A 15,994-nucleotide genomic window follows, 5' to 3' on the forward strand; every position below is an offset into this window, starting at 1 on the left:
AGTTTACTCAAACCGAGCGCCATCTCGCCGGCCGTGGTGTCATCGTGCAAAGAACCGGCCTCGGATACGAGGAATTGAGTCTGTCGTGGACGTGTACCGAGCCCCGGTGAAGATCCGCTCGCACCCCATTCCCTGTCTGGCGGCTGAAGCTGCATGTTTTGCCGGTGCTTCAACAGGGTCTTTCTATCCAGACTCCGGGTATGCAGAGACGCAGAGGAGAGAGCCGAGTTCATCTTGGCGCCGCAGGCGGCAGTGACAGCTGAGGCGGCAGTGGTTGCAGCTGCGGCGGAGAGATTCCGCTTTAGCCGCCGCCGTCTTAACAAGAGTGAGTTGGAGGCGCCTGCAAAGCCCGGCCATTAGTGGCGGTGGCAATACTTTTATTTGAAACATTAGATACCGACGTGGATATGGTATGGACGAGGCTGTTCCCGTTCTTTGCGTCGACACGGGAGGCTGCCGAACGTCCAACGCCATCACCCGCCGCCTGAATCCCCTGGGCGACAGGCAGTCCGCTGGGTTTCTTTAACTTGGTCGCGTTTCCATCTGACACGCCGTCCTCCGTGACAGCCTGCGCACTTTCCATCTCTGCGAATGAAAAGTAGCCCACTAAATAACGGTGCGCACTTGGTGAAACATACGACCTTTAGCGTTACATTTGAAATCCCAAAATTGTTCCCACCGCGGTAAATGTCCACCAACTAGTCGGCTGTCGACTTATCCTTCTAGTCATTCACTTTTTTGCCTTCGACTTCTTGGTGGAGGCTTCTTCGCAGGTCCAGGAAACATTTTACCGATTTAATTCACTGGGAAGCCGTCTGGAAGCGTCGGGCCAGATTAGGGCGGAGACGTGACTGTGCGTCTCATTTAGACCGAAATACTACGGTGGAATATGAAATGAACGTTGGCCGACTTCTTACGCAAATACTTACTGATATATATTCATGAGGAGGTACAAGATGGGCGCGCTAAAAACACCGCACTGTATTGTGGGAAATGTATTCCTACCAAGCAACAAATTGAATCCACTACATCATAAACATCCTCTTAAAAAAATACATTTCCCATCATAATATACACCGTTCAAAGACTCGACAGGCGGTGTTAAAAAAAAGGATACTATATAAAAATGTTGTACGATATAAAAATGTTGTACTATATAATATTTATTGAAACATTGTTCAGTACCGGTGTATATAAGAGCTTTCTTAAAAAATTCTGATTGTCTATTAACTACCTCCTTTGCAGAGAAAAGAATATCACTTATCTTATTGAACCGTAAATTGTACAACATGTGTAAACTCTTGGACCAACAGTTGATTTTAGTTTTACATTGATGTTATCTATAGATGAAATGCTTTATTTTTTAATTTGACCGTGTTATGCTCATTGCATATCATGTATTTTATTTACAATAATACCCTTATTCTCCGAAATTCCGCCACGAGGTGCAGTTTGTTAGATAAAACAAGTCGTTCAGAAGGACGAGTTCATTACAATATGAGAAAGACGCCATTTCATAGGCTATTGCAATCGGGTCTGAATGGTGCGACTTCATTCTATAGTATTTTTCCGCCCTCTAGTGGACTTATAGCATGCCTACATTACAATACGAACATAAGTCTCTGCCGTGACCCAATGCATTATAATTGCACTTTCACATATCATATTCCATTCACCAGTTGTCCTGGGATTAAAAAAAGCGTGCATGCATTGTATCCAAATAGGTTGATCATGCATATTCAGGTGGGTATCTTATGAGGTACTAATAAGATCCGAAGGTGAAAGGAGGCTCCCAAAATAACTTATAGAAACGCCTTCCGCTCCCCATTTCCTGATTGACCTCTGAAAGTATGCATATATTTACATGTTTACTAGAGACCTTTTCAAACTATTTTACTAGCCTATCCCACCAGCTGCCGTAAAAAAAGAAGGCAAATATACCCATTTGCATGTGCCAGACGAATCAATCTTTAAATCTTTTGTTACAACCGATGACATACATCTTTTTCTGAGCTAGGAATCTAGTCTTGAGGCATAAACTTTAGAAACACACAAAAATATACCCACTCATTTGTAGTTATAAAAGACTATGCTAGGTATGTGAACTAGTGGATTTGTCAGTTAGGAAGGCAGAAATGGCATCTAAAATACAATTGAATGCATTTAGACTCCTCATATGAAGTCAACGGCCAAGCTCTAAGGTAGGCTGTGTGTATAGAAAATACCCACCAATAACTCATGATACATGAAAAGCATTCAGAAATGGAATTTAATAAACATGTTGTATCCTTTACATGATAATTTACTTCAAATGTGAGAAAAAAAAAATCTCTTTCGAATGTTCAATCTCAGCAATCACGTAGAAGGAAACAGATTATTGCTGAATTCATTTTCCTTGATTCCAGCAAAGTGGACCTGTGGTCTGTGACCAAGTGGCTCAAGTAATACAACAGTGTAGAAAAAGAGAATCATTCATGAGTTTTCAGATCAACTATTTTGTATTGTACATATGACTAATGTCCTAAGCTGACGTTGGCATGATGCTGGAATCACATGGAAGCTAGCGGTTGGATTTAACGCAAAACACCATCTTATATTCCTAAAATGGTGTTTTCCCTCCTCCCCCACCCTAAGGGGGGAGGGGAGGAGGGAAATGTAAAAAATTAAATACAAAAATAATTGTAAAACAGGGACACCGCAAGGGCAACCCATTAACTAGGTTGAGAAGTTTCGCTCTCACAAATCATACATCTTCATAAATAAATGTAAGTGCCGTCTATGTCCCAGTTGCCATGCTAGCAATCTTCAATAACGAGGGAGCATTTGGTTTTATCCTTTTGCAATAAAGTGGATGGCCCAGAGAGCCATTTGATCTGCTCCAATTGACCTCAGTGTACAACAACGCAACAAAAAAAATCTTAAATATTTTGCACCTGTATACGCCATAGCTTATAAGCAGTAATGGACTTGTAACATGACAATTTGAAACACAAAGCAAATTGGCTTAGAACAAAACTAAAACGATTATTAATATTCATGAATCTTGACCATTAAGAACAGTCACATTTTTACAACTAAACTCTTCCCATGCAATCCCTTCCGCTGGATACATTTAAAAAAGGCTATATTTTTTAGTGTTCTACCAAATTAACTGGATATTTTGCCTTTAAAAGATTGGGAATCAATAGATTTTTTCCAACTACATTCGTTAAAAACTGCCATCTTTAGTTGGCCAATGAAGTCCTCCTATAACTCATTGAAGTCCGGCTGATATAGGCCATATTTATAGAAAGTATCAAAAAAATAAAACCCTAAAACAAGGGTAGGCAAGCAAGCGAGAGTAAAAAAATAAAATAAAAAGCTAAAATACCTGCAGCCCTCCCCTACTCTCTCTACGGACACGTATTGCTAATTTAATAGCGTACAAACGTAGTATTAATGCAGAAGCGGAGTGTGGGACTCAACGCATTTGTTGAGCAACAAGTCATTAAAAACACGGCTGCAAATGAAGAGAAAACGTTACAAAAACAGCATGGAGAGCCCTGCGCTTCTGTGAGATGTAACGACCCCTGACATGTGTTAAAGAGTTAAGACTCAATTCAGATTCAAAAGTGCCTCTATGATGAATGATCCGAACTGACAAACGAATTTAAAAAACAGAAGTTAACGTATGCATAATGTACTTGCCAACTGCATCCTACCAAAACAAAAAAATGATTAAAACATTTATCGTTTCGGTAAAAATTAAATATAGTATAGTATGTTATTTTTTTTCCTTTTTAAATGATACTTTCCTACCATAGTATAAACAAAATGTACAATTGTAGAGAGCCTAAGCACTGCCCAAACTCTCAAAATTCACAGTTAGCAATTTGATATCAACGTCTTCGGTACAGTGGGACTGGGGGGGGCTAAGTAGCAATAAGACGGGGACACCACTAGATGACGCTTGGACCTAAGGAGAGCACAGAAAAATATTGCACATGATTGGAGCTTCCGAGGAGCCAGATTTCCTTTCCCCTGCCTCCCGGCGGTCCTCAAGCGATGTGAGGGGCTCCTGTGGGAGCATGGTGAGCGAATCGCGAGCCAACCCCTCAGGGATGGTTGTGAGGTCATCATAGCCCTGCCCATCCCAAGGGTCCCGTCCACGGAGGCACCTGAGGCGCTGTCCAGGGGGCCAGCGAGGGGTTTGCGGTGGGGTGTTTTGTGAACCACTCGTTGTAGTAGCTGTAGCTGTAGCAGTAGCAGTTGGTAGGTGTGTTTTCTACAAATTGGTCGCACAACTCGAGTTGTGTTGCGTGGGTCCTGGAAAAAGGCATTTCAGAAGACATGGCCTTGTTGTAGAAAGGGGGAGAGGGGTGGGGTGGGGGGGTGGGTTGGTCATCAGTTACTGTCCAGCACTTAAGGTTCTCAGTGGAGGAGAGCCCCCCCCGTCCGGCTTTCCTCAAAGACAGTGGTGGTCTACTGTTAGGGTCTGTGGAACCTTCAGGAGACGAGACGGAACATAAACACATCTTAGTGCATTGAAGCATTGCAGCCGTTTGCCAATGGGGGTAGAATACAGACCAGTGCCCACCAGTGTGACGAGAGGTGAGGGGTGCGGTGAAAAAACTCGACTTGATATTTTTGACATAGTTAATTGCCTGCCGAGTTGAACTTTCCACTCTTCCATTCATGGCTTTTACATTTACACCCCTAGTCGATGAAATGCGGCTAGGTTTTCGGCTATGGGGAAAAACCAATTGTCACAAGAGACCTGAAGTTGATGCTTCGGATGCACCATTGTCTACGCTTATGGTTTCAGTTCACTACGCGGAGCACCGTCTAAATAAAAATACGATGCAACAAATGTGTTGTGCCGTCGGTGGTGACAATGCAATACCGTGGGATGAAAGGTGTAACGTTTAATCGGCTCCCGGGTGATGGAAAAATATCAGACGAGACAAGTGAATGCCTACATTCCCACCTGCAGCGATCGCTTTTTAAATCAAAAGGTTAGACTATCTTTGTAGTACTAAAAAGAGCACAAGAGCAAACAAAAACGGCACGTTCAACTAAGGTCAACGGCTTGGGTAACTAGCAACTCTCAATACAAGCATGTGAAGGTATTGACGCTGTGTTTGTTTACAAGGGAGGAGCGATCATCCATCTATATTATCGGCACTAAATATTGTAGCCAACATTTATTTTGTGTCCAACAGCCTTCTTACATTTGGGCTTAAATAGGGCAAATGCAATCACATACCTGGTTAAATGGCGACTTGACTCGTGCACCTCCATCTCGTTGCTCTTGAAATCGTTGAGTTCCTTTCTTATGGCTGCCTGTAGGGGACAGAAAATCCACTTGAGACGGCGCCAGAGGTGGCAAAGCACACACACACACACACACACACACACACACACACACACACACACACACACACACACACACACACACACACACACACACACACACACACACACACACACACACACACACACACACACACACACACACACACACACACACACACACACACACGGAGGAGTCCTAATAGTCTGTCTGAGCGTCATGTCCACTGGGCCCATGGCCACCGGTAATTCTAATCCATCTCAGCCAGTAAGTCATGTGCCAGCGTCAGGGAGGGGGCAGCAGCGGCCGTGTGGATGTCTTTCTATCAGTGTGCCTCGGCCGTCACTGGCCTTGGTCAAAGAAAAGCTCTTTGAGGAAGAGAAAGAGGACCAGACCTCTAGGGCTCCTCTCTGCTGTTGCAGACCGTCTCGCAGCAGAGCACAGGGTGTCCACCGTTCAGAGGGACATGCCTTGCTGTGGCAGTCTTATCTAAGGTATTTTATTGCTCAATGTGTATTTTTTACTGCTAAAGAGTAAGCCCGAGGTCTGACCTGACGGGGGTCCCACGATTGACACCACTGAGGAAGACCGCCGTGTTTACAGGATGAAGGAGCAGCGTTAAGAGTCAGAGCAAGGCATCATGAGAAATGTAGGCCAGGGAACAGCCGTGAGGGCGTGTGCCAACAGTGTGCGAGTTACGGTGAACGGATGAACGATGTGCGTACAAGTCAGTTACGATGTGAGGCCTTGGTAGTTTAAGTCGTGTTAGTATTTTTTGGATAACAAAGATTAACGGTCCTCAACATACACATGGTTTAATTAAAACCCTGGAAATAGCAAAAGCTAAATGTGTGGGAGAAGTAAATAAAGCTGCACAGTGAAAAGGGTCTGGGAGGCGTTGCCCCCTGCTCCATTACTGGCCTTGTCGGCTGCCGTCAGGCGGGTCCAGGGCTTGTCGGCCCTCCTGTCGTAGTCCTGGGCGTCTGACACCTCCACGTAGTCACTGAAGGCGATCAGGATCTTGGCCTGCCTCAGCTCCTCCACCGTGGGCCTCGTGCTCAGCTGTGGACGGAGGAGAACGACGATGAGATACATTATACACTATGGCCTATAGACTTCCATCAGGACAACCCTTCACCCCCCACCACAAGCACTTGGAAATATCTTTCCTTTGTCAAGCATGCGACAGCGAGATTTTCTAGAAAATAAACTAAAAATTCCATTCCAAAAGTTCTGTTGAAAAGGGCGGATGTGCATGAATGGCTTCTACAGAGGCCAGCCCGCCATGGACTAAAGGGCCAAGGTTATAAGGACAGAAGCCTCTCTCCCCCCTGGAGACTCCTGGCATCGATGGCAGGACCTGCCACTGACTTCACTGCTTGTCTCATTGTGAGTCATCAAAACTCAGGTGGCCTATTTTATCACTTACAGGAACGCGTGCTGCGTTCAATATGTTGCACTTTTTACCGTATCTGTCACAAGCTATTTCGGGCTTACCTTGCGCGATAACCTTCGTTTGAGCTCCCGCTTTTCCTCCAGCTCCTCCTGCTCGTTGCGAGCTGTGGAGAGACACATGAGAGGGAGGGAGGGGTCAGGCGGGGACGTCGGGCTGCCGTGGTTGGCCGGTGGCTTGTCTTGGATTGTATTCTTTAGATAGACATGCTGGACTACAAATGTGAATTCCTTTCCGTCAGGAAATCGTAAAAATGGCGTCTGTATTTCTGTACACAACAAGGACGACATTTTTTCTTCCAGCCACGGAGAAAAGCAAACTTTTAAATGAAATAAATGTTCAATCAATCAATCCTTTATTTAACCAGGTAGAAAGTCATTGAGATTAAAATCTCTCAATAATTTTTTTTGAGTTTGATAAAAAATAATTATAATGAAAACCAGGGTCCTAAATCACGACGCTCCACATCTTAAATTCTTTGCTTCACTCTTTTCATCAAGAATGTGTGCTGCAATAAAAAAGCATGCGTGTGACGAGTGAGCAGCTCGACTCATCAACCGGGGAGCCCGAGTCCATCAGCGCTCGAGTCCCCCAAACCCCCCCCAAGTCTGCCAATCAAGCAGGGGCCAAGGGGAAAGAAGGGGCCGCGGTTAGAATCAGTCGGTGGCAGGCTGCAGAGCCCATTCCCTCTGATTCTGAGCGCGGTTGAGCTGCCAAGCCCTTCTCCCTGGACACTGGTCCCACTGAGAGACCCGCAGCCAGCCCAGCCATCTCCCTCACACACACAGAAGGAAAAGCAGGGGACTGGAATTTTTGCCCAAGAATGTGTTTGTCGAGAGCTTCTCAAAATAAGGCTTGCCGCGCGACCACACCAAAGGACTGTTGTTCCAAATGTAGATTGCTCAATGGTTCGAGGGTCGTTTGTCGACTTTAAAAACAACCGAAGGGGGTTATTTAAATTAATTAAAGCCGAGAAAGGGTAGCGCTTGAAACAGAATCTACTTACGTTTGAGGATGTTTCTCTGTTCCAGCTCCTCAGCCGTCGGCCTTTGACTCAACCGCCTGAAAGGAATCGCACACAAAATATCTGTGGTGAGGACAAGCTTGTTTAAAACTCATCGAAAGACTACGACACTAAACTCCAAAACGAAACGCATCACACACACCAACTCCAATGCCCGACGCAAAAAACAAAAACCTACGGCACAACAGTCGCATCATTATCGTCATCATAACAATGAACCGTCATGGTCCAAAGGAAAACGTCCGCAAACATTGAACAGAAAACTAACGTTTAACTAATTTGAAAAAGGAACAACCAAACCGGTCAACTAACAGACAGAAATGACCACATCTCAGCTCTAAAAGGGACCTTATGTCCCTTCCTTAACATTTCTGTCCATCAATCACTTAATTACGTTGACACACACACACACACACACACACCTCTGTGTCACATGCGTTTATCTGCGCGAACGCTTGCGTGCGACTCAGCAGAGTCAGCAGAAACACAAAATTCAGAACGAAACCAACACGTCAACCTGAATGAAAAGCGTCACAAGAGGGTTACCAAGGCTATTTCCATGAATTGGGGAAGTAGTTTCGCGAGCCTTTAACCTACTTCCCTCAAAATGGCCTCAGGTCATGTGGCCCGTGCCTGGGCTCACACCAGAGGGCTGAGGCTATGTGTGACGGGAAGTGGGGGGGAAGGAGGAGAGCGTTGCCGCGCGTTCCTCCGCCGATGGCCCCGCACGTTGGCCGGGGGAGGCGGGCGGCGTCCCCTGGGCTCTGCGGCATGTGCTTAGCGCACGTGCACCGACGTGCGGTAGAGTGCAAGGGAAGGAGCAGCGGGAGCAATGATGTTCTTTCTTATTTATAATTTATCTAATGAGTAGTTGGGTCTCAATCCTCACGTCCCCTCATTCTACGAGTAGGCCACCACAGGGCACTGAGCTTCAGTCTATAGTAGCTGTGATTCTATAGGGAGGAAAGGGAAGATAATCAGGCAGTGAATGGCGGCCGCAGCCTAGCCGACCCCCCCCCCCACGCAACCGAAGGTTCATCCTGGAATGCTTGGATAATCCGTATTCAGGGGCCAATCAGACCGAAGGGCCCCTGCATCCCAGTCCAACTGTCAGATGTCTTGGCATCGAGAGCAGAGGGCTCGATACAAATCACTGCAGCGCAGAAAAGAAAGAAGGACTTTTTGGATGATTATGCGTCGACCGGCCGAGGAAATGCATGCGACGGCCCCGTCTTCATTGATATTATGATGATTTTCCTTCATCATCTTACATAACACACTATGCTCCACTGGATGTCTGGAGCAATGCGAGCTCAAGCACATAGAGAATATCTGATTGGAGATCAGGCTCACATTGCATAAATCTTGTTCTTGTGCATTTATAAAGCCATAGAGAGGGTAGAGGGGGAATACATTTTGATGAATATATTTAGAGGCAGCAGAAGAGAAAGAAGGAGAGATACGTTCTAGATATGCATTATATATGGACAATTTATATATATTAAAGTATAATCTGGGAAGTAACGGACAGGTATTAATAAAAAGGAAATACTTTAAAATTTGAACAGTTTTGCTTTTAAAAAAAAAAAAAAAAAAAAAGTACACACGGTTCTGTTGTGTCACCAAATGTCAGAGGACCAAAAAGGAGACTGAAAACGTTGCAGTCGTGGCGGCCTGGATGAGTGTGCGTGAAATTAATTTTCGCTGGGAACCGGCACGGCGAGAGCGAGTTCAATGCGCACAATGCGGATGGCACGCAACGCCGCATTTAGAACCGTGCACGTGATGACATTGTACGGGAGGACCCGGAGAGGAACATGACGAGCCAGGCCGACAGAAGGCCTTGTGGGAACAGGCGGCGAGCGGGGGGGGGGGCATTGGGGTCCGCGCCAAATCTCTCAAGACAACAGTCCCTCCCTTTCCTGGCAGCGTCCTTATCCATCCCTCACAGTTCTTTCATTATTTTCTCAACACTCGCTAGGTCTTTTTTTCAATTTTGCACGGAGCAGTTTTGGCGGTGTTCTCTAGCATCTAAATGTCTCTTCGTGTTCCCACGGCCGCGATAGTGCACCGAACGCAGCCACGGCCGAGTTTGGTGACGTGTGAGATGTGGTCGGTGCGTGAACCTTATTCACGTGAAAAAAACGTAACGGTATAGTTCCAAAATGTGCACGTAATGACTACAGAACGGGGCTGGCTCCTCGGCCCTGGTGCACAAGAGTTTGCGTGCGCTTGCTTGTATGTAGGATCACAAGACAAGCATCACTGTGGTGATTCAGTGAGCGAGGGAAGATGGCAGGCAGAAGGCAGAGAAAGGCAGCCTGAAAGAGTGAGACATGGGCGAGAGAGGGGAGAGAACGAGCAAGAGGGAGAGTGAGACATGAGCGGGAGGGAGAGAGCATGAGTGAGAGAGAGGGAGAAAGCATGAGCGAGAGGGAGTGTGACATGAGCGGGAGGGAGAGAGCATGAGTGAGAGAGAGTGAGAGAGAGGGAGAGAGAGAGCATGAGTGAGAGGGAGTGAGAGAGCATGAGTGAGAGGGAGTGAGAGAGAGGGAGAGAGCGAGTGCCAGAGCGAGAGAGAGAGGGAGGGATAGCGAGAGAGAATGAGTGAGAGAAAGTGTGCGAGCACAAGATCGAGAGAGAAATGATGCATTGCTGAAATTAGGTCAGCTCCATTTTCAGTGGTTTACTTTAAGGATAAGGGAGAGCGTGTCATGCAGGGAGGGTGGGTGGTTTGTTTGTCTCTTTTTGCGGGGGGCTGGGGAAGGACAACAGTTTCCAGTGAAAAAGTTCACATTGACAGAGAGTTTGGGCTGAGTCACAGCTGTATGCGTCAGGGTATTAGGCCAGTAATGGGGCGACCCCAGAGCCGCTGCAGTGCTGCACGGTCGCCCAGTTTCTGTTTGGCGAAAAGTGTTGCGGTATAGAAAGATGGCTTCCTGAAACAGCCACCGCCATTGGCGCGGAATGGTTATAATTTTTATTTTTTTTTTAAAAGGCTGATGAATCTCAAATACAAAATGTTAATGATCAAAATGTACAAGAGATTGCACATGCAAACCGGGTTGGCTATGCAGAGAGGTCTTAAGCACCTCCCCTCCTACTTGTATGTCGTACGTCCTGGCACTTAATGTACGCACTTATTGTATGTCTCATTTAGTTATGTAGCATAGCTATCTATATTGAATACAGGGAATGAGTTTACCTAGCGATTGTTGGTGCTTTGCAGCATGAACAATCTTATTGTACCAACAGCGATATATTGTTTCACTTTCTCATGACAAATGCACTTATTGCAAGTCGCTTTGGATAAAAGCGTTGCCAAATGCCCTAAATGTAAATGTAAATGTAGTTTGAAGGCTTTGAAGCCAAGACACGTTGCGGTTTTGTTTCAATCCAAACGCGTGCAGGGCAGAGAGGTGCTCCCGCCTCACCGCGTCAGCTTGGTGCCGATCTGCTGCCGGGACTCTGTCCTCTCCTCGTCCGTCTGCACCGGCAGGATGTTCTTCTCCTCCAGCTCCCGCTTGGACGGCCGGTTGCTCAGCTTGATGGCCAGCGAGTCTTTCCTAAGCACCTTCAGGGCCAGGGTGCCTGGGTGGGTGAGAGGGGCAGAGAGGGGTGTCCTGTTAGAGACAACCGGGGGGGGGGGGGGGTGGTCCCTGGGTAAGTACCTGGTGACCCAGGGTGCCACCTCGCCGGGCCGCTGTGAAACGTAGAATGCTGGAACATCGCACAAGTCCGCCATCAAAAGTAAAACAATAACAAGTTACAAAAACGAAAAGAAAAAACAGCAGGATATTGTGCCACCTTTAAATTCTTAATCACTGGCCTTTCCCACCCCCATAAAATGTTATTCTAGAGCAGGGGTTCTCAAAGTTTTGACAACTGAGGGCCAATTTAGGCCGCCATAGGAAAAAAAAAATTGGCGGGAAACGCCGTCAGCATCCCAGTGGTGAAAAAACATTGCACCGTGGAGTGAGTGAGGTCTAAATCACGAAACTGAGGTTCAGCCTTTCAAAGTAATGTACAGTCGGATTAAAACTAACATTTGTAAAAAGGATTTAATTGAAAGCTACAGAGAGTCGACTTTTCTCTTTATATTCATTTATTTTTGTTAAAATTAATATTGATATAATAATAAAAATGTACCTTAGATTTTTTTTTTCTATTTTTTTTTTATAACTTACATAATTATGTATGTCATTGCGGGCCGCCAGGAATGATTCCGCGGGCCGCCATTGGCCCGCGGGCCGCACTTTGAGAACCAATGTTCTAGAGCCACTGAATACCAACCCATTTTTTGGGGACACAACAGTGTTACTGCCGCCCTGTTGTCACGAGAACATTGTACAGGTTTTCCTAAGTCTATCAACTTATGTTGGTCTTGAAGGGGTATTGAGTTTACCACTTCAATTTTATTTATTCATTTAGCAGATGTGCAGACTGCTTCTTCACGGTTCGTATGCAACTGACTTGGGGGCATAGACAGATGCCAAACAACATTGAGACGACCTTGTCTACGAAATAGTGAGGAGAGAATACATGGAGCAGTGGAAATGTGAGAAAGTTACTAGGAACACATCTTAAAATGTTCTGCAGAGTACCCATTTTTTAAATGCAACTATAGCAACCTTATGAATTTTTCAACCATTAAGCAGACCCTTGCACTTGGGACAGTGTAGACTGGACCTGGACATTTTGTCGTCTCGTCTTGACCATGCACTGCAACCTTGCACCACTCCATTCAAGTCGGACGCCAATTCTACCTTTCCTATAAAAGCTCCAGCTGGGAAGCATCCCGCTGGGGGGCCACGTACTGGTGAATATGTCGTCGTCGTCGTCCTCGTCCTCATCCTCGTCCTCGTCCTCGTCCTTGTACATGCTGGGCAGGTCCTCGTAGTCCGACTCGCTGGGCAGGTTCTCCTTGTCCTCCTCGCAGTCGATCATCTGCGAGGGGACCTCTCTCCTGTCCAGCATGGAGCACTGGCCACCGCCGCCGTGCAGGGCAGAGCTGGGCCGGGAACACAGGGACTTTGTTAAGGCACTGCCGTTCTTTGTTTTCAGTGCGTTTTAATGCACGTTAGACGGGCATCACTAGGGGACTGCCTATGCCACAAGCTCTGAGACAAACACATAAAACAGGGTCACACTGTTGATGTATATTTTCGGAGGGGCAATCTGGGCCAAAGTTGAGTGTAAACATGGATTTTAAAGACTCGGCCACACAGCCTTTAATGGCAACATGAACCCAAACATCCCAAGCATTTGGACAATTTGTAAATAGCATTGGGTCAGTACCCTTTCTAGTGGGGGTTCAAATGACTTTCGAGGTGATGATAAAAAAAAAAAGAAAAGAAAACATCTGTTGTGGCTAGCGGTTACATAATACCCAATCCACTATTCCCTTCCGCAGTCTCCAAATACCAAGAAACCCGCCTGTGTATAGAGCAGCTGGTCATGTTATGTCAGGCCAGCTGCTAGAGGGGTGCCACACACACACACACACACACACACACACACACACACACACACACACAGACACACACAAGTAGGCCATATGGCCCTGACGGCTACATCAGTAGCATGGGGCAGCAACCTGACCCTAATACTTTCCCGAGCCTTGAAGATGGCTGGACCTCAAACTGCTACAAGGAGGCAGCAGGTATCACACCCCTATCCCCCCAATCACACCACGAGAACAACACTGGTACAGGCATGGGCCTTTTTCTCATATTTGTTGAAATCATCTTTACATCCCAACAGCGCTAAACATTCAGGTATGTGGCTGTCGCTGTCATAAGCCTACATGTCCGTCTAGCTTTACCTAACTGCACACACTCTGCCTTTTGCACTCATGGCCCATTGCAGAAGTCTTCCACAAGGCCAGATGGACCCATTGCTAAAGCAAGCAAGCTAGTCACATGTTTTGGGGGAGTGACTTTGGAGAGAAGACCGAAGAGAGTTGGATTTTTTTCGGATGGATACTTTCAAAATCCATCTTACTCTGTCTGGATCTCCAAATTGCCAACCCTAGCTTTAAATGGGATTATGTTTTCTATGTATGCCTCCAGTCGTTTATGCTTGTGCGTTTTAGAGCCTGTGCTTGTTTCTGATGTATTACCGATGTCTGCATCTTCTTTTAGAGTTTTAGCAATCTTAACCATTTCATATTTCAGACCCCTTACCACTCAAGGAAAAATAGATAACTTGTACATTCGAATTTGACATGAATGACTTGCCTGGTTCAAAAAAGGTTCAAACCATTAATAACTAAAAGGAGAAACGGCGATGCTTCATCCAACAGCGTACACAAGGGAGCAGTGTGATTTGGGGTTGGGACAGACCCAAACAACAACAACAACCACAACAAGCTTCCACCGACCTCTCAAACCTCTGCATGGAGAGGGCCAGTGTCTTGTTGAGCTCCTCGATGATGCGGCTGGGCCGGTGGATGCTGCCGTACTGCAGCTGCATGGGGTGGCCGTGGCTCTGGCGGTGCAGGCTGGAGAGGCCCGCCAGCTGGGAGGCCAGCAGGGCGGCGGCGGGGTGGTGGTGGTGTTGGTGGTGGTGGTGGGACAGCAGGCCCTTCGGAGGGGGACACTTCTGGGGGTAGCCGCCGCCGCCGCCCAGCGGGCTGGGGGACACCGAGGAGGAGAGGGCGTCGACGGCGCCGCCGGGGGGCATGCAGATCATCACCTTCTTGGGAGGCAGAGGGGGGGAGAGCTTGCCTCCGGGCATGCGGGGGAGCCGGATCAGCTGGCACGAATCTAGACGGGAGGATATGGAAGGGGCGAAAGTAGGTTGGAAACACAAAAATCGTGTTCAAATGCATGCATTTTTTTATTTTCTTTTCAAATCAACTTCATCCGCTTCATTAACGTCTCCTGGATGTTTCCGATTCGTAATTAGTACTCAAACTGCCTAGTTGGCGGATCAGGAGAGCCGGGACTCTGAGCCCTTCCCAGGGCGGAGAGGTGGAAATTAGGCCAGGCTAATGCTCCTCCTCACTGAGCCCCAGATTGACAATGACAGCCCAGATGACCTTACCACCGGGGGGGTTTAATGAGACTACTTTAATCCCCTGCACGTGTCGTGGGAGAAAGTGGGACCAAAACAGAAGGGAGGTAATCCACGTTTACACAACCATACAAACGCTGATCAAAATATAAACACATTCTGGGCCGCATAAACATAAATAGCCTTGGACAGTATAAAACAACATGCGTCTCCTAAACAGGAAGGTATGTTATTGTTCTAGGAAAAGCCTCCTTTACAACAATAGTAGATTCTTTATTGAATCGACTATTCATTGGTCTTTCACAAAAACGGATCTTGTAAAATAAAAAAAAGGCTAACAGTTCACCTCTCACATTAAAGGTTAATTAATTTTTTTGAAATCCATGCAAGCCAGTGGCGGGCAGCAGATAAACAACTAAAACTTCAAAACTCAAACAAATACATGTAGTGCAGTTCTATATAGCCTCTAGATGGGTGTGGATCCAGAGGGGCGGTCCGTGGGTACATTCTACTTCGACACAAGTCGGGACTTGACCAATCCCGGCTGAGTCGCCTGGGTGAGGTTGTTTGATGTTGAAAGACCCGAAACACCCAATGACCTAGGTTCAATCACTGATGATGTGTCTAGGTGCATCAATAGACGTATATTAAACTAAACAAATAGATGTTGTGCAGTTCTATTTAATGGGGGGGGGGGGGGGGGGGGGAACTCACCTGTGCTGTGGTTGGAGATTCTGGAGAAGGGCTTGGGTGGCAGGGCGGGGGGTTGTTTGTGGTACAACGGGGGCTTGGCCGGGGTGTTTTGAAGGTCCCCGGGGTACGTGAAGGACTTCTTGGCCGGCCGAACCATAGCAGACTTTATAGTGGGCTCCTGAGTACATAGGCCCCCATCCATGGAGGACCGGAATTCCACTGTTGCATAAAGAAAAGGAAAAGATTTGAATAACGTTAGGAAGATGGATATATATAGTTTAGTGATTAGTAACACAGACAAGATCTCTCACAAACCAAAACCACAGAAGCATTTCAGTAAAGCTGAGACACCTTGTACTTTGGATGTGGTTTTTAATTCTATTCATAGCCCGTAAAACCCTTTCATTTGCTGTCCATGACACAGAAGATGGCTGACAGCGCTACTTGCAGATGCTATTTTTACCCTCGTTCTTAC

General features: G+C 46.6%; 2 protein-coding genes across 6 annotated transcripts in view; both read right to left on the bottom strand.

Annotated features, from left to right (window-relative positions):
- LOC132462813 (PH domain leucine-rich repeat-containing protein phosphatase 1-like) overlaps nucleotides 1-929 on the bottom strand; it is a 44,254-nt gene extending 43,325 nt beyond the window's left edge. The window contains 4 exon segments of the mRNA XM_060058571.1: nucleotides 1-43; nucleotides 46-124; nucleotides 126-346; nucleotides 349-929. Of these exon segments, the coding sequence (XP_059914554.1) occupies nucleotides 1-43; nucleotides 46-124; nucleotides 126-346; nucleotides 349-583 (578 nt within the window). The 5' untranslated portion in view covers nucleotides 584-929.
- Nucleotides 930-2,250: 1,321 nt separating this feature from the next.
- LOC132462778 (phosphatase and actin regulator 1-like) overlaps nucleotides 2,251-15,994 on the bottom strand; it is a 42,767-nt gene continuing 29,023 nt past the window's right edge. For 2 of the 5 annotated variants that reach the window (XM_060058518.1, XM_060058516.1), the window contains exons 4-12: nucleotides 15,541-15,738; nucleotides 14,192-14,576; nucleotides 12,627-12,820; nucleotides 11,244-11,400; nucleotides 7,792-7,847; nucleotides 6,830-6,891; nucleotides 6,250-6,394; nucleotides 5,246-5,318; nucleotides 2,251-4,483 (exon numbers count right to left, since the gene is read on the bottom strand). In XM_060058518.1, coding sequence (XP_059914501.1) covers nucleotides 4,468-4,483; nucleotides 5,246-5,318; nucleotides 6,250-6,394; nucleotides 6,830-6,891; nucleotides 7,792-7,847; nucleotides 11,244-11,400; nucleotides 12,627-12,820; nucleotides 14,192-14,576; nucleotides 15,541-15,738 — 1,286 coding nt within the window. In that variant the 3' untranslated portion in view covers nucleotides 2,251-4,467. Of the gene's footprint in view, nucleotides 4,484-5,245; nucleotides 5,323-6,249; nucleotides 6,395-6,829; nucleotides 6,892-7,791; nucleotides 7,848-11,243; nucleotides 11,401-12,575; nucleotides 12,821-14,191; nucleotides 14,577-15,540; nucleotides 15,739-15,994 lie in introns of all 5 variants that reach the window. The other 3 variants (XM_060058517.1, XM_060058514.1, XM_060058515.1) reach the window with 2 other exon arrangements.

The sequence above is a fragment of the Gadus macrocephalus genome, chromosome 8 (genome assembly GCF_031168955.1).
Source record: "Gadus macrocephalus chromosome 8, ASM3116895v1".
NCBI classification, from domain to species: Eukaryota; Metazoa; Chordata; class Actinopteri; order Gadiformes; family Gadidae; genus Gadus; species Gadus macrocephalus.